The sequence below is a fragment of the Oryza brachyantha genome, chromosome 7 (genome assembly GCF_000231095.2).
Source record: "Oryza brachyantha chromosome 7, ObraRS2, whole genome shotgun sequence".
Taxonomy (NCBI): Eukaryota; Viridiplantae; Streptophyta; class Magnoliopsida; order Poales; family Poaceae; genus Oryza; species Oryza brachyantha.
This window is the reverse complement of record NC_023169.2, coordinates 17,417,738-17,444,409: the sequence shown is the minus strand read 5'-3', so window position 1 is coordinate 17,444,409 and position 26,672 is coordinate 17,417,738. Positions and strand designations below refer to the sequence as shown.

The 26,672-nt window shown below is 39.5% G+C and overlaps 2 protein-coding genes across 3 annotated transcripts; one reads left to right on the top strand and one right to left on the bottom strand.

Annotated features, from left to right (window-relative positions):
* The first annotated feature begins 5,718 nt into the window (after window positions 1-5,718).
* On the top strand, window positions 5,719-10,141 carry LOC102710228 (probable protein phosphatase 2C 65). The gene is made up of 4 exons (XM_006658833.3): window positions 5,719-6,744; window positions 8,831-8,962; window positions 9,055-9,422; window positions 9,609-10,141. Exons 1-3 carry the CDS (start codon window positions 5,824-5,826, stop codon window positions 9,409-9,411), a joined length of 1,410 nt encoding a protein of 469 aa, XP_006658896.2. The 5' UTR covers window positions 5,719-5,823; the 3' UTR covers window positions 9,412-9,422; window positions 9,609-10,141.
* A 1,725-nt stretch (window positions 10,142-11,866) lies between these two features.
* Window positions 11,867-22,638, bottom strand: LOC102709948 (SAC3 family protein B). 2 transcript variants are annotated; one of them, XM_040525765.1, is made up of 17 exons: window positions 22,108-22,638; window positions 21,102-21,230; window positions 20,272-20,457; window positions 19,854-20,096; window positions 19,211-19,339; window positions 17,967-18,161; window positions 17,529-17,747; window positions 17,137-17,375; window positions 16,948-17,048; window positions 16,616-16,831; window positions 16,315-16,542; window positions 16,147-16,238; window positions 15,973-16,066; window positions 15,594-15,686; window positions 14,389-15,371; window positions 14,191-14,305; window positions 11,867-13,905 (listed from the first exon to the last, which is right to left on the bottom strand). In XM_040525765.1, the coding sequence occupies exons 1-17, from the start codon at window positions 22,494-22,496 to the stop codon at window positions 12,106-12,108; spliced, it is 5,451 nt and encodes a 1,816-aa protein (XP_040381699.1). In that variant the 5' UTR covers window positions 22,497-22,638; the 3' UTR covers window positions 11,867-12,105. The 2 variants fall into 2 exon arrangements, with proteins under 2 accessions (XP_040381699.1, XP_040381700.1); XM_040525766.1 differs by having other exon boundaries at window positions 15,973-16,057.
* Window positions 22,639-26,672: the final 4,034 nt, after the last annotated feature.

Sequence of the window (26,672 nt, the reverse complement as noted above, 5' to 3'; positions counted from 1 at the left end):
CCGCAATCACACGCGCACAATTAGGCAAATCTTCTACGCGCACGTCACGAAAATCTCGGGAATGTCCATAGAAAACATAAGCCCGATTTGTCCAATAATTCTGCGGGAAATAATTGCAACACGGATGCGTCATTGCGATGTTGTATTTGGGGAAGAACAGCAGGTATGATTTTTTTTTGTCAGGTGACATTTGCTCCGTTCCTCAAACTTGCGTGGGAAAATACGAACCTTCCGAGGATTCTGCGCGGCCGCGGTTCCGGCCACCGCGCCCTTGCGCTTCCTCCCGCCGCCGCCGGCAGCCTGCGAGCACAGAAGCGTACACAGCTTCAACCAGAGAAGAGGATCCAAACGGAGCGAGAAATATGCGAGGAGGAGGAGGAGGTGGAGGGCGGAGAGGGCCACCTCGGGGCCGGCGGCTGCGGGAGACGGCGAGGAAGAGGGGCGCGGCTGCACGGGTGCGCGGCGGGAGGACGGGCCCTCGCGCTCCTCCATCGCCGCGGCGGAGGAGGGTTTCGATTCCGTGGGCTTCCCTCCACCCCGCAACCTCGCTCCCGGCGCGGCCTCCGACGAGCTCCCCTCTACTCTCCCACACCACTGTGCTGCGTGCGCGTGTCGGCGTGCGCGGGTGCGCCTCGGGAGACGCTCCCCCTTTTCCCTCCATCTCTCCCCCACTTTCCCTCCATTTCCGCCAGCTGGGCTCCGCTGGTGGGCCGTCAACCAGCCCGTGGACCGTGGGCCGTGGGCCGGTATCTTTGCTTCCACGTAGGCTTTTACGTGAGTGAAACCTCCTCTAAGCATTTCTAGGCATTTATTTGGTTGTTAGGTTAACAAGGTTAAGAATACAAAAAATATGTAGAGTATTATATAATCTACTCAGGCACCGTCAAAATATTAATTTCGTTCCTGCACTAATTTTCAAATCTAATATTGATTTTAAATGACGAAATTACCCCTGTTTAAAAATTATAAGTTTTTAAACATGTCATTGAATTAATAATATATTGCTTTTGTATATTTCTATGAAACTTATTTTTTTAAAAAAAATTTACATAGTTTTGAAACTCTGTCAAATATTTTTTAAAATTTTAAGTTTTTAAACATATCATTTGAATTAATAATATATTGCTTTTGTATATTTCTATGATTTAAACAGAGGTAAACCAAAAAATTATCAAAATGAGGGGTAAAATAGTCCTTTAATACGTTATTTAACACCGTTAGTCATTTCACCCAAATGAGGGGCAATTGGTTGATTCAATTAAAAAAGTAAGGGCAAAAAAAACCCTAAAAAGAAAGGACAAAATCAGTATTAGAACCTGAAAGAGGAGCAGAAACAAAATAGCCTCTTAAGAAAAAGAGTAAGGGATTGCTTGGAGCTGTGGACCCACTAATGAACAAACTAGGAAAATTTTGCTACGGGACATCAGCACTTCGCGAAATTAGTGGAGTGACACCGCAAAAAAATTACGTTATAGGGAAGACACCGTCGAAAGTTAGAAATTAATAGTGGGACATGTTCTTTTTTATGTATTCGTGCCAACATGAAAAGAGATACGGGAATTTTGACGCGAATAGACCAAAATGCTTTTAGATCTCTAAGAACATATATAAAAAAATTATTTATAAATATATCATTTTATTTTTTTTCTATAAGAAACGAAACAATGACCACCTTAATATTAAAGAAAACAACAATGACATCACGATGGAATATATGAAGCGGACAGGCGAGCCGCACGAGCATGCGTGCTACTGTACGCGACGCTGCGCACGTTGACAGGAGGAAGTGATGGTGATAGCAGCCAGTTCGTCTGTCGACAGCAAAAGCTGGCATGCGAATTCCACAACCAAATAATGCGTTTCTTTTCTCATAATAAATGTTGGTTAGGTCATTCATTAGGTGCTCAGTTATGTCGAAGTGGTCTCTATAATTGATTACTGTATCTACATTGTTTTCCGTTTTAGATTGCCACGGGGCTTAATGTCACATGGACTTAATGCAATGATCTCATAGCCTCGTCTTTTCGCTTCTGCGTATGTTTATATACTAAATTTAAATTTTTAAATTTAAATTTAAGGTTAATTTTAGAGTTTTTTTACCAAAGTTTATTTTTCGATTGATTTTTAGATCGTTAAGAATACATATTTAAAAGTTTTATTCTCAAATTATTTTTCGTTTGCAAATGTATTATTGTCTTTTCGTAAAAACTCAAACAACCACTCCTATAGACTACTTATATACAAGTATTACTCTAATGTAAAGTAACAAGTGCGTGAAGTTGCATCATCTAGAGCCAATCATCTTGATTTAATTTGAACAGTGCCTGTCCATTCTTGCATATCATGTCATAGGGTATTTGCTCAAATTACTTATTTTGCTCTATACAAATTCTAGTCTAGTAATTTATATATTCGGTGTCTATTATGTAACATTATTGATCTATGTAATAAAAAGCTTTTTAACCATAGTTTTCTTATTGTGGTTTTATTATGAGGGTGGCTGTAATTGTTGATTACAGGGTAACCCAGTCAGCCTGAAGGCGGGCTATGCCACATATTATAGTTTGCTTCAAATAAAAGTTTTAGGCATTTCCCACCACCATTTTGCATCCATCTTAGTTATATTGGCGTTACTAATTTGTATACTACATAAAGTAAGTGAGAATTGTTCTCTCCCAAAATATAATTTAACAAGTGGTGTTTTCTATCTCGTCCCATGCAAAATATCATCTTCATTTTTTTTATTTTTGATTATGCTTATAAGCTAAAATTTGAATTTTCAACCTTTAATTGGAAGTTGATTTTGAGGTTTTCATTGTAGTTTATTTTACAGGCTTTGTTTTTATATCACTAAGAACATGTAATTATTTTTTGGTTACATATTCCACTTTGTTTTTTTTGAAAAAAACAAAAAGATAACCCCATATTTTGCCAATTTTAAAGTACCCTGAAAGTACATTATTGTGGGAAAGCAAAATTGGTGAATGACTCTTAAATCGGAATCCTATCCCACCTGGCATTTAATGACATAATTAAAAAAACAATGGATCTATACCTAATCTGTATGTAGATAAACTCCAGGTCCGCTAAGCCCATCTAGTAAATCAGATTACTTGAGCTGTTAGGAAAATTAGGAAAACATACACAAATTTTACGTGACAAACCTCTTAAAGCTGAGAAGGAAAACACGACAGATTAAATCAAATAATAACAATATCAGGTTGCATATAAAGAGTGGCTATATTTACATACACGTGTTAGACTAGAACTCTGTTTCGTCATTTACCCAGCAAACCTTTGTTTGACTCGAATGTTTGGCAGAAAATAACGTCAATTGACAACCAAAGAACACTTCAGACGTTCAAGTCCCAACCTTTTAGCTGTTGGTTGGGTTATACCCTACAATTTAAATTTCAACCTTCAATTTAAAGTTGATTTTAAGATTTTTTTTCACTAAATTTATTTTTCATCTTTAACTGTTAAATCGTCATAAACACATATATAAAAAATTTATTTGTAAATTATTCTGTTAGTAAATATATCATTTCATATTTTCGACCAATACCGCTAAAGATGACCCTGAACAGTTGATCAGGGTGAGGCACGCAACTTTGACGCTGGCCTTGGAAAACTACAGAGCACAATTAAAGAGGCAAAGCCGAAGGTTTAGAAATTAATAATCCCAAATATCTATGCTTGGTCCATTTCTCCTCGATTTGCCCAGTGAACTGAACCCTAGCTCGTGGAGCCTCTCACTGACACTCCATTCTCATCTAGAATTCGGCAAAAACAAAAACAAAACAAGTGAAGTCCATTCACTTGTGATTTCGTTTCGATTTTTTTTCTAGGGTTTTGGCACCTTGCATGTGCTGGTGTTTTCTGCCCGATTGGCTGTACATTTGGGAGGATATCTTGGTCTAGTCCCACAAGACAAGATTGCCAAGGACAGATTCGAAAATGATCTGACACTTATTCGAAAGCTACATCGCAAGTTTACAACAGAAGTCACTGACAGCACAAGAATGTAATCTTTTAATTATTTTTTTAAAAACCCGTGGTAGATTAGGATTCTCCCTAATTGTTACCGGATAGACCAACATTTTTTTAAATTATTTTTAAAAGCCGCACCTGTGGAAGATTATGATTCTCCCAAATTATTACCAGATAGACCAAAATGGACTTCTACCAGGGTTTTAAAATAAAGTGTGTATTGGTCTTAGGATATATATAGGGACTGATGGACTTCAAATATCCAAAAGTTGAAAAATAACAAAGGTCATCTTTTGGCATATTAAAAGAAAAGGACAAACGACGTATTTACAAATGTAAAATAATTTACGAATAAAACTTTTATTAACATTATCACACAGTGATCTAAAAGGCAATGCTAGAAAATAAACTTCGGTGAAAAAAATTTAAAATTAACTCTAAATTTAAGGTTAAAAATTCAAAGTTTAGGCTATGAGTATAACCCAAAGCCAATCGAAGAAAGTTTTCTAATAAATATCAATGACACCAATTTTCCTAAAATCACACAGTTTAGAAATTCATGATGTGCACCAGTTATTAGATACTACTCCCTTCATCCCATATTATATAGGATTTTGACTATTCACTTGTAATTTTTAACCATTCATCTTATTCAAAAATTTATTACAAATATAAAAATTTATAAGTAATACTGAAACTACTTTTAATAATAAACAAAATAAATAATATTTTTAATTTTTTAAATAAGACGAGTTGTCAAACATTAACGATACCAAAATCGAAATTCCATATTATATGGGATGGATGGAGTAGGTAAGTGGATGGACCCCTAAACTCATTAGGTCATGATGATCTCTCCCCGTATTAGGTGGAGTAACTCGCTGATTAAATTCTTGAGTAGACCAGTAGAGAGAGAATAAAAACGAAAATAAAAGGAATGGGAAAAACCAAAACATATATTTGCATATGAAATATAATATATGAATAAAGCTTTTATATATATATACTTAGCGACCTAAAATCTAAGCCTAGAAAATAAAATTCGGTGAATAAAAACCAAAATTTTAATTTTAAAAATTTAAATTTTAGCTTATAAGCATAAGTACAGGTGAAAAGAAGTGACGAAGGTTTATTTTAGTCACAATTTCCCTCGTACTTAACGCAATAACGCATGTCACATTCTTCCAATTCCCTGATCGCTAAAAGAAAAAACTGCACATTTTTCATTCACGTCACTCTCAAACCCGCGGAGGTAGCACACGCCAAAACCCCCCCACACGAATCCCATACTACCACTGCATCGACGCGTCACTCTTATTTTATTTTACCTATTTAAGTAATTATTTTTCTTCGCATATTCATCCGTCCTCTAAAAAAATCAATGTATAAAAATTAAACATAAATATATCTAAATTCATTGCTAGAAATTAAGTTATTAAGATGAGCAACTTCATCTTTTCATTTCTACCTATGCTTATAAATCAAAATTTAAATTTTTAATCTTAAATTTGAGTTAATTTTAAGGTTTTTCACTCAAGTTTATTTTCCAGCATTAGATTTAGATCACTAAGAATACATATATAAATTATTATCTCTAAATTATTCTTTATTGCAAATATATTGTTTGAAAAAACTAAACAGTCACCCTCAGGAGATCACACAAGTATTTTTTTAAAAAAATATTTTTTTTCTTCGCGCACACGCTCACTCGCGTGACAGAGGGTGCGATTTGAATCATTCGATGTGTGTCGCCTTTTTCTTCTCCTCTTCCGAATTCCCCTTCCGATTTGTTAAAACTTCCCAAAACCATCGAACCCTAGCCGCGCGCCGTCGATGGGGTGCGCGCAGGGGAAGTGCTGCGTGCCGCGGCGGCAGAGGGGACGACGCGGCGGCGGAAGCGGCGGCGGCGGGGGTGGGGGAGCGGGCGGCCGCGGCGCCGCGACGCTTGGCCGGGCGGCGGTTCCGGGGGCCGGGCTGGTGCTGGAGTACGCCACGCTGACGGTGGCCGGGCTGTACCCGGACTCCCCAGGGAGGGAGTCGCAGGACGCGTACCTGGTGGCCACGAGGTTCGCCGGGGACCCCGATCTCCACCTGTTCGCGGTGTTCGACGGCCACGGCGCGTGCGGCGCCGCGTGCGCCGGGTTCGCGAGGGACGCGCTGCCGCGGCTGCTGGCCGCGGAGGAGGGCGGTGGTGGGGGTGGGAGGCTGGTAGTGGAGGACCCCGCGGCGGCGTTCCGGGTGGCGATGCCCGCGGCCAACGCGGAGATGCACGCGGCGGCCGCGGTGGACGACTCGATGAGCGGGACCACAGCGGTGGCGGCGCTGGTGGCCCGGGGAGCGCTCCACGTCGCCAACGTCGGGGACTCGCGCGCCGTCGCCGGGGTGTGGCGGGACGGGCGCGTGGTGGCGGAGGAGCTGTCGTTGGACCAGACGCCGTTCCGCCCCGACGAGCGCGCCCGCGTGAAGGCGTGCGGCGCGCGGGTGATGTCGGTGGAGCAGGTGGAGGGCGTGCGCGACCCGGACGCGGAGGGCTGGGTCGCCGACGAGGGGGACCCGCCCCGCGTGTGGGCGCGCGACGGGCTCTACCCCGGCACGGCCTTCACGCGCAGTCTCGGCGACCAAGCCGCCGAGGCTGTCGGTGTCATTGCCGAACCTGAGGTGAAAACTGTAGAAATTACTCCAGCCCACTTATTCTTCGTCGTTGCGAGCGATGGCGTGTTTGAGTTTCTCTCCAGCCAGGATGTCGTGGACATGGTGATGTTTTCCTCTCTCTCCACACTAATTCATGCTCACTATATTTTCTGAACCAATTCATCCATGCCCATTCTATTTTCGGACAGATTATTTCAAAGTTTGTATTGCACACATAGGATACTAGTGAACTATTTTGTAGTGCATCAGGCATAGTAACTAACCGGTTCATTTGCTTCCTCAAAACTGGGCCCTTGGTGTAGAGCATTTTGGGTGTAGGCTAGATTGATATTGAAATATCATACTGCAATTCTCACCATGAATTATCACTGGCACACATGCTTAACTGTTATAATGGGAGTAAAAGAATTTTTTTTGCTTCTTCCTTCTCTTCTCTATTTAGAACTGGCTGAGTGTGGTCGACTTGTCAGCCTCTGGCTTATAGGAAGCACCCGGTATTCCAAGAACTTGCATTTAATTAAGATTCTGAAATGTTTGAATGGTGGAAATATATTTTAGAACATCCCTTGCAGAGAGTTATTGCTGCATAGGTTTCATTCTTGAAACATTTAAACCCAGCTAGATTATGATCTTGGCATGCTCTGTTCTGGGGAAGCATGAAATTGATTCCCTGGCCCTCATAAACGTGATCAATAGGGCACAGAGTGTAAGGTTTTGCTTCTACAGCTTAACATGAACAACGGCAAAGTGCAAATTTAGTGGTAAACTGCACATTAGTGTTGCATGCTAGGGTACATGAAACCTCTGTGTGCGATGTTATTAACTCCCTGTGGATTAAGGAACATCATCAGCATTTCGCGGATTACAGCAAAGGGGAGGCTATCTGTGGAGTCATCTAGTTATGTTAGGAGGTGAGCTTAGTGCATGTGATATTACGATATATGGGGAGATGGATATTAATGGTTGCTAACATTTTATAGTTAACCTACCAGTAGCACTCATGAATTTAAATAGATCAATTTTGTCATCAATAAATGCATTTGGTCACGGATAAATTTTTTTGCTCCATCCGTTGTTGCATTAATGCATCTAAAATTAATCCGTCAGCCTTTAGCTTTGTTTAAAAGGTTGGAACTGCAGGAAGGTGTAATGATTACAAAATGGTTTGGGTTTTGAGGTTGATTGATGTTGCCATTATGAAAGCTATCACTCTGAATAAAGTTATGCATAAGTGGATGTACTTTTATTTAGTAGAAGAATAGTAGACTAGACTGGCATTTGAGCTGTAACAGCAAATTGACTAATCAGGAGTCTTGACTCGAAACAAGGGGCATGATAGGTAAATCACTGTAAGAACATCACAAAATAGGCTGGGTGAATCAGGAATAGTTATAACACGTTTCAGAAAATATTGCTGATGGAAACATCTTATTGGACTCAAAACTGAAAAGTCAATTAAGAATTGATTGATGATGGCTAGTTCACTGTGGATGCCTACATGCTGTCAAATGTATGTTGGTTAGGCCCTAACATGGAATGATGTTCATGATTGTGGTCCCCTCATGAACCTCTTTTCCTTCCCACCACTTTCCTTAACTGAATGTACTACCACTATGAATGCAAGGAAGCCAGGCTGGTAACAGCCTTTTTGCTTTACATGGTTATCTCAATTTGAACTAGAAAGAAGAACTTATTTTGAACCAAAAAGATAAAATTATTTTGGGACGGAAGGAGTACATCTCTCCTTGCGCTTGGTGAAATATGTACATAAGGTGTATTACTTATCAGTTGGGAGCAGTGAAAAATATCACTTATCCCTTTTTCGGCACCACGGAAATATATGATATTCTATTAACAGAAGGCAACAAGGGGGTACCATGTTCGCTCTCAGGGCCTACAAATTACCTTGTCAATTGGGGAAAAGAGAGACGACATTGGTGGTTCTAGATTATGATGGTGTAGACGGGCTAGTTGTGACTGCATGTTAGATTTGACCTTTTGTGACTACTAAAGTAATGTGGTAATCAAATATTGTTTTTATGCCTTGTAACCACCATCATGTAACTTTCAGTAACAATTTCATGTTGATCTGTATGTGGTTTTCATTACTTAGTTGTGTCCTGTTAATCTCTCTATGACACTGCATGCATGCCACTAAATCTGAACCCGTTTTTTCTTATCCCAACAGGTGGCTGCATATGAAGATCCTCGGGAAGCTTGCTCAGCAATTGCTGCAGAATCGTACAAACTTTGGCTGGAGCATGAAAACAGGACGGACGACATTACAATAATCATTGTGCACATCCGGGATTCTGAAAATGTTGGTGCATATTATTCAAATTTATATAGGTGTAAAGCTACAATTATTTTCTGGCATGTAGAAATTTATTGTTCTTTCCTACATTTACTCAGCCAGGTCCTGCAGGGAGCCAGAAAATGAACTGCAGCAGCTCGGGAGCACCAATAGCTCTGCACAGGGTGCGGTCAGATCTACCTATATATGTACCATCAGAAGCTAGCCATCTGAACAGAGATGCTGCTACTGAACTGCCATCATCCTCTTCTGGCTCTCCAACAGAACAACACCTCTCCTGCACCGCTCCTTCTCCGACACACCCTTTGCTTGGGATCGGAAAAACATCAGAAACCCCCGAGGTGAAAGAAAGCGGGAGAGCTGTATCACAACCAGCAGAAGCATGGCATCAAAGGGAAGGCGGCGTCAACATGGATCAGTCAGTACAGCGCGGCATCCCAGCAGTCTCCTGCTAAAAACTGACGAGGTAATGCTATCAATCTTCTCATCCATAAAGCGATTAAATGCAAACAAGCCCTCAATGGTTCATCTGTTGCATTACAATATTTCAATTTAGAAACAGTAATTAAATTCAGAAGAAAAAACAACATGATACCACGACCACTGTCATCGGTAACCTCTTACCCTAATCGAAATTTCGTTGAATTTTCAGAGCAATTCGTATACAAAGGCAGTGAGGGAAGCTATTGCTGGCTTTGCAGTGTCCGTCATGCACCGGCGGCAGATCCTCACGGTGCTGTTGCTCGTGTTTTTCTTAGAGCACCTGCTGACTGACGATGCGAATGTTTCTGACGGACCCAAACTGGGTCGCGTTTAACTTGGGGATTGGTTTGACTTCATCATGTGACGACCACTGCGTCGCCGTGCCTGTATTTACTAACAGCTTAAAAGATGTCTTAAAAGTTGACGCTTGCCGTAATATATGATTGAGGAGCAGTGGCGATCTGGAGATGCGACGCGTGAATCTTCATCTTCCTTTGAGAAGAACCAACGAATATTTGACGTTTATTTTAAACACACACCGTATCTGAAAGAAACGAACTGTAGCCTTTTATATATCGCATTCTTGATACTTAATCCACTCTCGTAAGAGTATCTCTAGCAGCTCATCTAAAATTTAGTTATCTATACATCTTTATTTGGATGATCATCTAAAATAGTTTTACTTTTATATGTCTTTGTACTCCATCAGATCATTCATATATGATATTAATCATATTTTCATCTCTCTTTGGAGGACAGAGACAACATCTAAATATGAAGTTTCTCTCTCCTAACATGGATGACATCTAAAAATAGAGGATGAGATAAACATTTTGTTGACTTTTCGTCCTTTATTTTCAGAATGAATGATAAGATGAATGGACTGCTGGAGATGATCAAAGCACGACAAACGTAATAGCTATGTTAGAGCAAATTCAATAGTATAGCTAACTATTGACTATAAATTGTCTATAGCCAACTAATTAGTAGTAAATTCATACAATAGTCATATACGACACAATTAATATTTGGTCCCACCTATTATACATACATATGTCTTGGAGTTCACGCTGCAGCTGGCTATAAATCTGTAGCCCGCTGTTCTTCTCTCTTGTCATCTTAAAATATGATTATAGTCGGCTTATAGTCTACATGTACCTGCTCTTGCATCAATCTAAGATACTACTGTTTCATATCATGGTATGTAGTTTTAGGTTCGTCCAAAGTCAACTCTTTAAGTCTAACTAAAATATTTCTATTACCAAATAAATATATAAAAAATATATTCAATGGAACAAATTTGATACCGTTGATGTGAGTATATATTTTTATAAATTTAGCTAAACTTAAAAAGGCTTTAACTTATTATAAATTAAAATAACTTATAATATAAAATGAAGTGAGCATCTGCCTTAAAAAAATCCGGACAATATGAGTATATATTTTTATAAATTTGACTAAAGTTAAAAAGGTTTTAACTTATTATAAATTAAAATAACTTATAACATAAAACGAAGTGAGATCTACCTAAAACAATCCGGACAAGCGCTTCGGATACTATCAATATCAGTGTATGCTCAAAAGCCAGACACATTGTCTCTACTCTTCTATGGGCCTATGTATCATGTTCATGTAAAAATGATGATACATAGATTCCGAAAATGATCTATGACAGGCGCTCGATCCGATCCAAATATCGGACGTCCTCTGCGTGTGCACACTCCCACATGCATGTCATTATCCGTGAGCATCAACATCTCACTTTTAGGCACGTACTTCCCTCCGTCTAAAAAAAGTACTTCCCTTCGTCTAAAAAAGTCAATTCTTTAGTTTACGTGATCTGTTTGACCATTCATTTTATTTAAAAAATTTTAAAAAATTAAAAAAATAGTCACACGTAAAATATTATTTATGATTTATCATCTAATAAAAATTAAAATATTAATCGTAATTTTTTTAAATAAAACGAAGAGTCAAACATTTTATGTAAAAAGTGAAAGATTGATTTATTTTGGGACGGAGGGGGTATCATTAGTTGTTAGCAACTTTCAACCAATATTTTATTCTCAACTACTATTATCCAATTTAACCATAATGTTTGTTGTAATTAACATGTTATAACAAGATCTCTCTCACACACACACAATATATATATATATATATATATATATAATAAAAATATATAAGTTTAGTGTTAGATTGAAATGTTTTACTTTATATTCTTGATATTTTAATTTTATGCATAGCCACTAGAGAGAAGAAGAGCCACATTAAAAATGTATTATTTTTGCGATATGTTGATGTTTGGGTCAATATTTTTTTCAATGTTCATGATGTTTTTTTTTTATGTTTCTTATTTGTCTTTTAGTAAGCAAGACTTTTGTTATTTCAATAAATAAAAACTATATTTTATAAATAGCGAAAATGTTTCATAGTATGTTTCAATGAATTTTTTTTTATATGGTCAGATCACGTCTGATTTTTTCCAGAAAAATCGAGCGCCAGATTTGTGTAGGTTTCCCGTAGATTCACATGGCCTGGCAAAAATGGTTTTTCACATGACATCTAATGTTACAGCTTACAACAAGAAGGCATGAGCTCAGCTAGTTGCCCACTTCAAGCCTTCGGAATCATCTATGCCCTTCAAATAACAAAAAACAAAAGGCTCAGAAGTATATGGAGAGTGTGTCGTCGATCCTGTCCTGCACCTTGCTGCACTGCTCCAGTAGCCGGGCAAGTTTGTCATCCCTCTCCATGGGCACCAAATCTTTAAGCTCCGGCCTTCTGGGCATCCGCATCCGCATGCCATCACCAGCTCCGAGCACCCCAACCCCGTTCACCCCGCCATTGGTGGCTGCAGGAGGTTGAGGTTCATGGAGAAGCTGGGTGGGCAGTTGGGGTGGAAGGGGTTTCGCCGGTGGCACGCTGACCGCATCGAGATCGCAACTGATCTCGATGATCTCATCTAGGGAGAGGCCAGATGACACAGAAGGCGTCATGCTGCGATCCTCCAGGATGGGCACCTCCTCATCATCCGTAGTGTTGCTGCTGGCAGAGAGATCATGCTGGGTTCCTCCTCTGTTCGGAAACTTTGGATTTGGATCAGCTGACGATGTTTGGTAGAGATTTTGACTCAGGACATAAGCTTCTGAGAACTCTCCTGTGGAGAGCCTGGCTAGCCTCCAGTTGAAAATTCGGCGGAAGATTGTCACCCATCTTGGCACAAGGCGGTAATGTGAGCCACGGAGCTCGAGACCGACGCCTTTCTGCACAATGACCTTCACTTCGGTAGCCGCCTGGGCTTCATTTAGCAAATGAGCTGATTGAGTCAGGTATTTTGTTAAGCACTCCTCAAGGTATAACTTCTGATCTTGGATTTGACTGCCCATGTGAGAGCCTTGGTTTAACCAAGACAAATCGTAACTGAACTCTGGAAGCTTGCAACTCTTTATGGTTACAAGCAATGGATGTATTCTTGATGGTAGTGACCATCCCATGCTAGGTAGGAACATTTCTGCGAACATCCTCTCACTGCTCGATCTCTCCAGAAGGTTAATCTCAGGTGCTGGACATTGGTTAGAAGCTGTGTATGCTGCTGCTGAGACCTCCTCTGCGAGCTGGTTGACAGATTTGTTGTATACTGAAATGCAATGCTCAGGACAAACTTGAGGTGCAGCACGGCTGTTAAGCAGCTCAAGTGATGGGTTCAAGTAGTTCAGAAGCAACTCCCGGGTCTTCACAAGAGTGACATCAGGCTGCAGAGGCATGTTTTTTGTCAGCCACTTCAGACCCCCACGTAATTTCTCATCATCGAAGAACCCATTGGCATAACCTTCCATGTTATCTGCAACTAGAAAAACAACCAAGCATGATGCAATCTTTTCTTCGCTCAAAGAACTGAGGCCAAGACTGTCAATGATACTCCGTGACGCGTAATCATACTCTTCAGTGTATGTGTCGCCACTCAAAATCAGCAGAGGAAGATTGGATTTAGCAGGTATAGATGCTAACAGACTGCTAACCTGTGCCTTCTGCATTTCCCACGGAATAGTTTCAGATACCAGGAATATTATACAGTTTGTGCCATAGGCTACGTCGTTACCAATGACTTGCTGGTCACTGGCCCTAGCAACAGATAGACAACATGTGTCTGGAGAACTGTTCCAGTTTGTCCAAATTGATAGGTCTGTTGAAGAAAAAAGCAACCCAGCATCATCATTTCCAGAGCCCATGATTTTTTTGAGCAACCATTTTGAGGCATAATTGCTGTTCTTGAATTCCATGTTATCAGGTGGAACTAGTACAAGAAGCTTCCAGCAGATGCATCTTGCATCAGGGTTCCTTTCTGTTAAAATAGGACCAGCCAACTCTGAGACATTTAGAGGTGACAACGATAGTTGTTGTCTTGAGTGTCTCTCTTCAAATGCATGACGAATGTCCAGATCATGAACTGTGTGCAATGGCACCTTCAATGCAGAAAAGTCAACAAATTGTTACCATGTTTTCACAATAGAAAAGATCACAGAAAACAGCATGGCTTCAATAGAGCACATCCACAAAGGTTAAGATGTTTATTCAAAGTTAAGACAAAGTGGTAGACAGTTTCATCTGGTTAAATTTCTCCTCTTATAAAAACTAGTATGTACCTCAAAGCATGAGTTAGGTGCTGAAACCCAAGATTTATGTACTCAAAACACATCTGAAGTTATAAGGCAATGAGATAAAAATAAAAATGTTTAAGGTAGACTTACCACTGCAGTTTGGTGAACTGGTGGACCAAGAGACAGAGAACTCAATGCTGCAATAGCAAGAGCATTTTTCTGCTCTCTAAGAAATCTCTTGTCCATAGCACACTGCCTCCATTTCCTGCAAAATCATAATAGGGAACATTGGTTGGTTGCGGCCAATGGAGCATTAATGGTTGGGATAACAATAAATCAAGGACCAACCTCAGTATTATCTTCAACCTTTCATTGGAAACAGTTTTCTTTGGAGATACAACAACCGGTAACACGTTATCTGCTGCTCTGTAACCAATCTTGTGATCATCATATTCCTCGTGATCAGAATCAGATGACTGTGAATCCGCAAATGACTCGGGCTGTACTAAATTGACTTGTCGGTCTGATAAACTCTCCTCGTCCATACACATATCAATACCGGAACTATCTGGCCTGAATTCATTTTCCTCTCCATGCATACTGGAGTAATTTAAGGAGACATCTGCAAGAGGACGTAAAAAATTGGTTTCCTCCAAAGCATTGTCCTGTTGAATGTTAGCTTGTGGCCACAGTACATCAGGTTGCCCTTGAGGGAACCCTACAACACTATCATCCTGATCTTCAGGTATAAAATCATCAGCCACCTTTGTGTTGCTTTCTGCTTTTGGTGAAGCTCCCCTTTGTTCATCTATCCATCCTGTGCGCGAGAATATAGTTTGATTGCTAGTATGTGGAGAAGGAGTACTAAAAAGTACAGGGATACTCTCCTTTTTGCCAGAAGTTGGGGATATAGGACTTGAAGATGGCAAACTGAATTGTTTGTTGCCAGCTTTTGGGGAAAAGGGACCAGAATACAGGGAGGTAGTCTGTCTCGCAGAAGTGGGAGAAACAGATGCAGTAAATGGCATGCCAAAGTCTCTTTTGGCCAGAAGAGAAGGCTGTGTTTTAACCTGCTCTCGTGTTCTAGTGGGGGAAGCAAACCCACCAGAATATGGCGCAACAGTCTCTTTTTGGCAAGTAGAAGCACATGCTGGACCAGAAGAAACATCATTGATGATTCTCTGTGATTTCTTCAAGTGCACAAGTTGAGAACAGCCAGATGAGAAATCAGTCTCGCTGTTAAGAAAAGGGCCTTCTTTCACTAAGTACAGTTCTTCATATTGCCTCAATCCAAAACCATAGTATTCTACAAGACTTTCAATATCCTCATCCTGAAAAAAACAACATACAAGGATAATCATTTCCCCCATTTTAAAATTAGCTATTACTCCCTCCATTCCATATTATAAGATGTTTTAGCTCTAGCTAGATTCATCCATGGATCAATGAATATGTTTTATATGTGTTCAGATTTATTGGCATTCATATGAATCTAGAGAAGGCCAAAACATCTTAAAATGTGAAACGGAGGTAATACTACACGAGAGAAGTACCTCCATAGCAAGCCACTCAACAACTTGTGAAATAGGGATGCCTTGGCTATTCTGAAGACCACTGTGCAAGGAAGCCAGCGCTTGCCTTCTTAGCTGTGTAGAGAAAGAACCTTTTAAGCTTTCAAAAGAGAGGACTGAATAATAAACAGCCTACCACATGAAAACAGTACATTAAGATGTGAGCAGCGCAACCTAACAACTGCAATAACAGTTTTAATAAAACAAGTAAAATATTCAAAAGTTATAGCTTTGATTTTTCTTATTCCAAAGGCTACTTTATTACACTCTTTGCAACTAGCAAATATCTGGCCATCTTTGGAGAAATAATTTTCACTAAAAGGATACCAGAAGGAGCGGCCTTCACAGACAATAATTGTACCTTTGCAAAGTGAGCATGCATCAAACAAGCCTGCAAGTACGTTGCTTTCCTTGCAAGACGAAAGAAGGCAATAAAGTTTCCCATTCTGCAAGCTCTGAATTGCATAGGGAAAATGTGTTAAATCGCATGCTGATGAACTTGATTGGTGCAAACTTTTGTATGTAGTATGACTACCTTGCAACTTCCCTTGCAAACAAGATGTCTGGACTGCCTCTGATTTCACGGGACATCTTAGCAAGGTCTAGCGATAACTCAGCAGGTTCAACCTAAAATTCAGATGCATGTAGTAGGTACAAGTCAGAAAATATCAGGAAACAACAAGAGCCACTAGGTATACCTTACCTTGTAACCAGGATGCTTGTCTAACTTTAGCAGTGCATAATAGCCCCGGAACTCCTTTTCTGTTGGGAACAATACACCCTCTCTCCTGTGGTCATCATACATTTGAAATAGCTCAACTGACGTTTTATTCATCTGCTCGATGTTAAGGTGTGCATCAAAACCTTCTGAAAACCCTTCTCCCTTATTGTATTCACATAATTCATGCATTGCTATTATATGGAGCCTTATCTGGTCAGAAAAGAAAAGATGGCTTGAGGATGAAAATTGACTGGGATTTAAGTGTCAAAACAAATGTAATTACCATTTGCTCCAACATAGAAATAGCATATTGATTGAAAAAATGCTGCATTCTAAGATCCATTCTTATCGCTCGCATCCGGTCCCATAAGAAGTTGTATAAGCCCAAGAAGTTATCATCGTACGTGTGATCCAGTAAGCTAAGAAGGTAATCCATTGTTTTCTGCAGAACTGGCAGAGGCCTTATCAAATCTGCATCTCTCTCGGCGGTCCTATTATACTGTATCAATCAGATGAAAATTTTGGTCATGCTTCCTGTGATAGGTGATCACATATAGATATAGTTTCAGATAAAATTTTGCCATACTGCTAGGTGATAAGGATAACATCACATGCCTTTTTAACAGCAAGAAGCTCAGTGGTTTGGTTTCTGTCTCCATCTAATCTCTCATACCTATCAAGATCTCCTTTTCTTTCACGCTCTGCCCTTTCAGGTTCTAAGAAAAAAAACAATGCATATGCATCCGTTAGTAGCTGGTTCAAGAAAATATTGCACGGAAGTAGTATAATCTATGATCTAGAGACCTGGGCACATATCAGGACAAAGCCCAACAATTGCAGCTAACCCTCGGGAATCTGCATCAGCCATAGATCTTTCATTGGTACCATCATTTGATTCGGTTGTAATTTTTCCCATTGAAGAAGATTGTTTGTGCTTGTCTGAAGAGTCCTTCTGCGGTTTTGCAAAATCATTAATATTGTCGACCGGTCTGTTTAATTCAACACTGAAACGAGCCAAACGCTTGGCTTTTGCTTGTTTTTCTCTGCAGGAAATATCACAAATATTGTTTGATTTATAATCAACACTGAAACGAGCCAAACGCTTGGCTTATAATCAATATCAGTATGTAGAATGTTCGATCAAAATATTGTTTCAAGGTGGGAAAAAGATGGATTATAAGCTTAACCATAAGTACCTCTCAGTTTCTGTTGAAGGGATCATGTTATCGTCATCAGTAAAGTCCAGCGGTGGGGTCCCAATTCTTTTGCTAGCACCAGGAGTAGAAGTCTTTGGTGGAGAAACAGCAGCTGTGTTACGTTCATTGGAATAAGAACCACTCTGATATGGTGGTGAACGTGCATCACCGATATGAGATTGCACTTGATTTTCAACCTTGGGAACAGATGAACTAGCCCTGTAAAAATATCATCCGATACAACTATCAAATGTTAGGTGTAAAAGCTTCAGCATGTCAACTAATGGATCAAGCAGGAATTATTATTGTTCCTAGGGTTAAATACATGATGCAGTAAATTACGCTTTTCCTACTTAAAATAAATTTTCACCCTCACTGCTGTTACTACTCATTTGAAACAATATATAATAGCCAAAACAAATTCATAGAAGTATTTACTTCTGGATATCAGCACGTGAATGTCGATTCTGGACTGCATTGTTGCCTCGGGAACCTGCAGGTGACGGTCTAGTATTGTCTCCACCTGAAGATGGTGATTTGATCAAGTTTGTGAATTCTAACGAAGGTGATTTCATTCGTTTGGAAGTTTCAACCATTCCATCATCAAATAAGGAATCCCTATAGTCTATCAGTCTGCAAAGGAAGCACAAAAAATAACTACGTTAGCTGTACCATAGAAAGCCAGTAACAAAACTGAGTGCAACTTGGACGTACTGATGTCAGCCGTCAGGTTTTAGACCACTACAATATACTTAAGCCCCTTTAGCATCTAAGAGAAGCACGTGACAAAATTAAAATAATAAGCACATCATACTATAATCAATAAGATTAGGGAAATAAGAACACAATAATTTCATATCTACAGATTCCCCAAAAATTGTAAGGTTGCTCCAAAAAAACAGGACAAAAAATGGATTATCATCAAGGCTAATTCTTATTGAACTTGAGTGCAGGGTTTGTGCATTTAGAAGTTAGAGAATGTTTTCTGAATAATATTTTTACCAAGAATAAAGTGTACACTTTACAACAAAAATAATTTATATTTTTCTAGAAAAGTTTTTTTTTTACAAAGAACTTTAGAGGCTCCCATTGTGAAGTTATTTTACAGGAAAAAGGAGAGAATTGACAAGAGAGTAAAGCTAAAGAGTGCATCCATGATTCCCATATTTATTGGTCTATCTGATTCCTTTGCCCTATACATATGTAAAGGCAAAATCCTCCCTAAACTTAGCCTTCCACAATGACCAACTTGAGGCAATACCATTGAAAATTTGGTTATTTCTCCTCATCCATATGTTCCAGGTAGCAATATAGAAAGGTAGCTGTTATAATGAAAAAAATATGAAAAGCATGTTCAGAATGTTTTGGGCATGCACAAGTGTTATTATTTAGTCCGTTTGGTAACAGAAGACACTAGTGCTGCATTGGTAACCATAGCCAAAATAATATAGCAAACCTTTCTCACTCCCGCAAACAAATAATGATAGCAAAATGATTTCCAAAGGATCTTCATTACCATCTATTTCCTTCCAAATCATTAAATATCAAACAGATGTTTCGGGTTTATATATGTATAGATGAGAAAACATTGTTTGGTGTCTAAGCAGTAAGCACTAAATTAAAAGATACATAATGCGCGCCAAATATCCTTAAACATATAGAGAAATGAACATCTGGGATACCTTCTAGCATTTGCACCGGCATTGTTATGAGCTTCAGCACCATCAGCATCCTGATGGGACAAAGTAGGTGACCTAGACCTTTTCGAAATATTATGATCCAATGATCGACTTTGAGATGGAGAGGGAAATCTAAAAACATAGTGAAAGAACACATTTAAGCACCAGATATGAGCAAGTACATGCGCAAACACACAGAGAAGAAGAGAGACATGGCAGATAATGAATTTACACAAACATAGATTAATGAATTACATAGCAGCTTTACCTTCCTATTCAATAAATATCAAATTACACCATGAAATATGGTTTCATCATCAATATAGAATCCATACCAGTAAAAAAATGTAGGCAAATAGGTAATATATTTTGCAATAAAATGTCAACAAAAATACCCGATGTTCCCCTGTGTGATAGCTATCAGCTACTAGCATATATGTAGTAGAAATTTAATCGAACTCATAAGGCAAACATAGAAACAATCATCAATCTAAGACTTTCAACTGCCATATATCTTTCACTCGACTCCAAACAGAAATAATGCTATTACATTGAGCATTATGTTGGCGGAGTACAAAAGAAGCCTACAAGAAAAATGTAGGATTATAAGCACAGAAGACAGATCAACAGTTCTAGCTCACAGCACCTTTGTGATGATGGTCGCATATGTTCGCTCATCTCTTGCAGTGCCATAATTGATTGCGCTGAATTATCATAGCGACTCTCATCACCAAGCACTGCTGGAGACGCGCCACCCCCGAAGGCAGGACGCAGCCTGCCAGTTCCAGGAACTAAACGGTTGTTGCTCAAAGGAGGAGAGGAAGCTGCCTGTACATCATTGAAAAGTGACTGGTTCTGGTTTCCGAACATCGAAGGTTTTACATTAGGTCTGAAAAATCAGCAGCAGTAGAGAGATAAGAAGCACAGTATGACCATAACCAGATCGGTATTAAAATACTGTGGACAAGCTAAGTAACTAGTTTTACACAATCTTTTAGTATAATCTTTGCTATAAGACAAGCAGATACAGAACATAATATTGAGAACTGTTTGAAATAACTTACTTGTATTCAAGAGGATCAGCAGCCAGCACAGGGTAATAATTTTGGAAGCCTGATGGTGGTCTAAAATTGCTGGTAATGTTTAAAGGTGATGATCTTGCTGTTTTTCCAAACTCTGAAGGCTGTCCCCTCATTTTCTCTATAGGTGCACTTCCATTTTCAAACAGTGGGTCTGCATAGTTTACCAACCTATCAATGGAAGAAACATCAGGTTTTGTAGTGGATAGCACTCAGACAGCTATAGCAGCAAACTCCAGGAAGATCTCGACTGGACTAATACATAGAAGAGAGAGTTTTCACGGATCTATACAGCCATGCTTATACTCATCCAAAAGGGTGTCCCAGAGGATGCATAGCATGTTAACATGGCGGCGCGATCATGTTCTTTACTCCACAAAGATATTGCAATGCATGTCGTTTTTTGTTTAAGAATAAGAAGCGAGTGAAATATGACCACCACATTGAAGTAAATGACTGAAAGCTCATAGGCAAAACTAGATTAGTTTGGTTCATTAAAAAACACTTTCACAAGAAACTCACATGCGCTGACTACATACAAATTATATTATGGTGTATTACATTTGAACTAAAGTAATTTAATGCAGTTTCAAACATGTCAGTGTAGCAAGCAACAAAACAAAAGGGACAACAAATAAGCCCCCAAGTGAGAACTGAGAAATATGTTTGCTAACTTTCCAGTTATAACTTTATAGACATCTTTATGTTATAAGTATCTATACCATGGATACAAATAGATATGGGACAACAGAAGAAACCTGATTCCATTAAAAATCAAGTAGCTTGACAAGAGGCACATCAAAAGGCAGTTTTACCTTCTTTGTCCCATACCATTATCATAGCCTGAAGGAGAATCGACACGCTGATTTGATAGAGGAGATGTGGACCTGCTCCTTGAGGAAACAACAGGATGCACAGGACTGTGTATTGATGATGCAGCTGGCCTGCGAAGAATGCAAGCATCAAAAAATGAGTAGCAACACATAACATGGCTACTAAAAGTATAACTACATCCAGATGGGATGGGATTGGGTATTTAGCCATGGAATCAAGACTGCATCATAGAAATTAGTCACCTTCTTTTCGCCCAGTGCTGTATCAACCTGAACATGCAATTATATGTGCGCACTGCTCTAAAACAGTCACTGGTCTTGGGAATGAGCTAGAAGGTTGATATGCATAGTTTGCAAGACCGTGCCATGTTTTCCAATGGTAAAACTTACACAGCTCACATTGTAAAAACTAGAGTAATACGACCTGACAATACTGGCATGCCAGTGTACAACTGGCCAGACAAAAATTATCGTCCGCGTCCCAGAAATCACCAATAAGAATACCATCTGAACTATTCAATCATCAAAGTACTATTATAGAAAACTAGTTTGGATGAACTACAGCTCTGTACAACGCAAACAACTACAGGTTTTGCGATAATCATGTCTAATAGCAAACTTATACTACTTAGGCTGCGTTCGACAGCCAGATAAGGTATCTTATTCCTCTCGTTTTCCGCGCGCATGCTTCCCGAACTGCTAAACGGTGTACTTTTTGCAAAAATTTTCTATAGGAAAGTTGTTTTAAAAAATCATATTAGTTTATTTCATATCTTTTTAATAATTAATAACTAATTAATCATGTACTAATCTATTACTACGTTTTCCGCGTGGGATAAGTTACCTTATTCTCTCCATAACGAACTCGGCCTTAGAGCTGGATGCGAGAGCAAGTACACAAACCTAATCGCTACTAATCAGCTTGATACCAAAAGTCACAAAAAAAAAAACAAAGCAAACCATCACTTGATAATGCACAGAGCTTCACCTCGGCGGGGGCTGAACATGCCGAGCGACGTGGCGTACAGTAGCGGCGGACACGCCTGGATTGACGACCGGACGAGAGCTAGGGAACCGCACGGGATTGGCGACGCCGGGAGCAATGGCCGGGCGTGCGGCAGAGGATGAGGGTATGGGAACGGGAGAAGTGGCGGGAGTGCGAGGGGTTGCAACCGCGGCAGCGAGCTGGGGGCGAGGACGAGGACTCGGGAAGCGAGATACGGCGGCGGCGGCCCCAACCGGAGCGACCGGGCGAGGGGATGTGAAGGGAGCAGGGGTGGCCGGCGGGGTGGCGGCGCCGGCGCCGAAGGCGAAGGCCGCGGTACCCGGGCCCCGGTTGACGGGGCCGGCGTCGCGGCCGAAGCCGGATGCGCTCATGGGGCTCCGCCCTTGCAGGGGCACGAAACCCTAGCCGGCGAGCTTGTCGCCGGCGAGCGTTTTGAACTCGAGAGATCGGAGGGGGGAGAGATAGTGGGCCAGTATGTTCCACTGACTTGTGGGGCCGTCTCGTCAGCCGGCCACTTTGTGAAGGTGCCCAAGGCCCGAGAATCATTTGCTTCAGGTATTTATATCAAAATATAGATCATCAGAAAACCTTTATTAACTAGCATATATTTTCTAAATTTGATTTATTTCAAATTCTACACCATCCAAGTGTCCAACTACGCTACGTACATACGTAAGCACATAGTTAATCTAAACAAATAGATGATTATAATTCTTTCTTAGCCTTTGTGTTAGTATTAGTTATGTCTTATATCATGTGATGGAGCCATGGAGGGAGTATTTGTATATTTGTTTAGACTAGCAAAAATATCTGTGTATTGCACCAAGTCAACTTAATTTTAATTTTGTATATTAAAATAAATTTTAATAATAAATTGTGCGTTGAGTTGAAAATAGTAAATTGTACTTAATATACGATTGATTTTCAAAGTATACTTTGCATTGGGAAGTTTTAATTAAGAATAGTAAAGTAAATTATGCTCAATATCATAAATAAATTGGATAAGATGGGTGGTATTTCAAAAACGAAGAAAAATATAAGCATAGTAAACTTTGTTATGACATTGTGTTAACGCAAAATTTTCCTGCGTCACCCACGTGCTCTGGTGAGCTTCATAGCGAACTAGCCATTGGAACACCTGAGTATGCCTATGATAGCGTTTGTTTTAAGGGGCTAAACTTTAGTCTATAGTCACATTGGATGTTTTGACACTTATTATAAATAGTAAACGTAGTCTATAAATAAAACTCATGCATAATCTTGAATTAATTTGCGAGACGAATCTAATGAGCCTAATTAATCCATGATTAGCCTATATGATGCTACAGTAAACATTTGCTAATTATGGATTAATTAGGCTCAAAAAATTCGTCTTGCAGATTAGCTCTCATTTATTAAATTAGTTTTTTAATTAATCTATATTTAATACTTTAAATTAGTATCCAAACATTCGATGTGATATCCTTATCCTCCGGGGTTGGTACCGTCAGGCTGAACCCATGGTGTTGTCACTATGCTATGTAGTCCATACTAAATTTTCAGAGCGAATGAGCAAACTCAACTGCTTTGAATACAAAAAATAAAGGTACTACGACACAACGTTTCTCAAAAGAATAATTAATAGAGCGCGGTATTTGAACTTAGGAATTATATTCTGTTCATAGAATTTAAAAGAATGATTTGGATGTGAAGTGCACTTGAATCCTCAGAGGAAATTCTTTTTAAGAGCTCTTACCTCACGCTCAGATTTTTTAAAATGAAGTCATAAGAATACAATCCTTAGGCATCGACTAAGGTTATTCACGTGAAACAAATGATTTATATAGAAAAACAATTCTAATGTCCTATTCCTACCATAAGGTATTTTTGTTTTGGAGGATGTTAAAAGGAAAAATAGAGTAATTGATCTATTTTCTGCTATAAAACTCCTACGTTCCAAAGAGACTGAACACGCCTTTAGCATTGGTTTTGTCATAAAAGACATAAAAAAATGTGTAAGTACGTTTTTAAAGAGTGTGCAAATAGAATTGGTCTACCAAAACAATAAGGTCAATTTTAATAAGAGTTTTATAGGTAAAAATAGGGTGTCATGTAGATATTTTTAGTAATGTGACAAAGTATTAATGAAGAGAGAGATAAAATAAGTTTCATGGAGATGAAACTTCTGTGCACCGTTACCTAGACAGCCTGTGTCTTGCATGTAACTAAAAAATAATGATAGATGAAACTATGTATTGAGATATGGGTGTTTTATTCTAGTTTAAATTTTTTAATGACATGTCATACTATGTAATCGTGTCTATGAAATTTACATTGACGATGGCTATTGGTTTAGGTTATCCTGATTTGGCATACTGGAACAGAAAAAAAAAACTGCAACTGCTACGACGCTGAAATAATGATTAAGATATCAATAATTCATTAAACAAACAATCCGTGCTGAGAAGTATAGGAACTGAAACGTGCAGAAGCACGGATGAACTCATGCATACTGGGGATGCTCATGGATCAGTCGCCAAAATATCTTTCAGCGAGTACAGCAGCTGCACCTGCACCTGCACTTGCTCCCGGTCCAATTATCTCGTACTAACTCATCGATCATATCAGGGATCCGCGATCTCCGTTTGGTAATCGCAGTTCGTGATTATCTGGCATCTTCGACGCCATCTCTGAATTTTCTGTCCCTGATGATTCAGACATGACAGTGTCACCCAGTGGGCGCGTTCGCAAAGTGATATTAAGAAAATCTTTTTCCTCTTTTCTGGTGGGCATGTTTCTTAACCATTAAATCGTGTGTTTTTTATAAAATGAAAGTTATTTAAGAATCAGATTAATTTATTTTTATATTTACAAAAGATAATATTTAATTGGTCATATGCTAATAAAAAAATTCGTTTTACTTACGCTGATTATACTAGTTGTCACTCCCAACTTCGAAGGCACACAGTGGTCACACCAAATCCAAAATCCAATAACCGAGCAAAGTCAGAACCCATCACGCTCCGAATTCAACATCTCAGAAGATTGCAGCTTTGCCTTTGCGATCTCCGGTCAGGTTGCCGGTGGCCGCCGGAGCGACGCCGTCGGTGGTGGTGGGGCTACGGCGAGCAGAAGCGCACTAAAGCAGCTACGCAACTAGCTCCACTTTTAGGTGTGTTTTGAGTGATCATTTCGTCACTCAGCTTCTTCTTTTTTTTTTTCTCTGACGGCATCGTAGCTTCTTCACATGCATGCCTCGATCGTCTTTCTTGTGCTATGGCCTCGTCTCCGTTGTCTCCTTCCTCCTGTCCATGCATGCGCCATGTTCGCCATTGACGAAAGATCCATGGATCAAGAGGGTCACCCAAGCTTCTTTCGCTTTCATCTCATCAAAAAAGTTCAGAGAACATATGATGATCATTGGAGTGAAAAAGAAATAACAACTCTCGCAATACGGCCAATCATCCAAAAACGCTGTCTTTTTTTAATGATTCAGAAAACTAACCTAATGATACCTTTATGATTGTGCTACATGGAAGTTATTCTGAAACCTGAAAGGGGTTTGATTCCTATGATTGCCACTGATCAAACTTTTGATTCTTCTTTGCCTTTGTGGCTGTGTCTGAAAAGGGTTGCAGAGATACCTTCGAAAGCTATCTTCAGAGAACAGATGACAACGAGGTTTAATTGCAATTTGCAATTAGCCAAACCAACACTGATGAACAGGAAAAAGAGAGAGCCAAGAAACGAAAACGAGCTGAAACTAATGAGGATTCCGGAGTGAACTGTGCACCATTAGTCCATTGCACCTACCACTCATTCAAAGTTGCAGAGACAAGGAAACACGGCAAGCTTTTCGATTGCTTGCGACAGAAATTGGAGGCGGTAGGTGTGGTTTAACCCATATTTGACAAAGAGAGTATCAGAAAGTAGAAGGTAGAGAGAGCATTAGTTCAGTAAAAAGACGAACCATTTATGAATTAACAGTAGAGTACGAGTAGAAAAAGGTAAGGCCATGCATGTGCGTGCAGTCAGTGCGTTGATCCATGTAATCCATGAAAGACTAGTACCTGAACTGTCCTAATAACATACCAACAGATGAACAGAAGAGCATTTTCTTTGTTAAATTTTTCTTGTGTCGGTCTATGCTGTTCTATATATTGATTTTTGGTAATAGACATAAACTTGTCGTGATGAATGCTGCCTGAAAATGTTTGTTGTATCATATACTAGTTAAACCTATGTTAACCTTAATATTATAATCACAATTAAATACACAAATGTCCATGACAACGAAATTATTTTACATTCTAGTGTGTTGTCCATAAAATCCTAGTAATTTTACTACAACCAATCTTATTAATATTCAAGCACCTTCCTCGCTACAATAAGCAGTTATGCCCTGCTAGGTTTTCCTTACCAAATAGGATTTCTTTTATTATCTTGATAAATATCTTGAGGTAAATATTAATGTAAAATTTTGATACCTTACAGTATGTTAAAAAAACTCTACTAAAAATATGGGTGTGTACTGTTATTTGAAGATATCAGCGGTAACCGTGCTAACC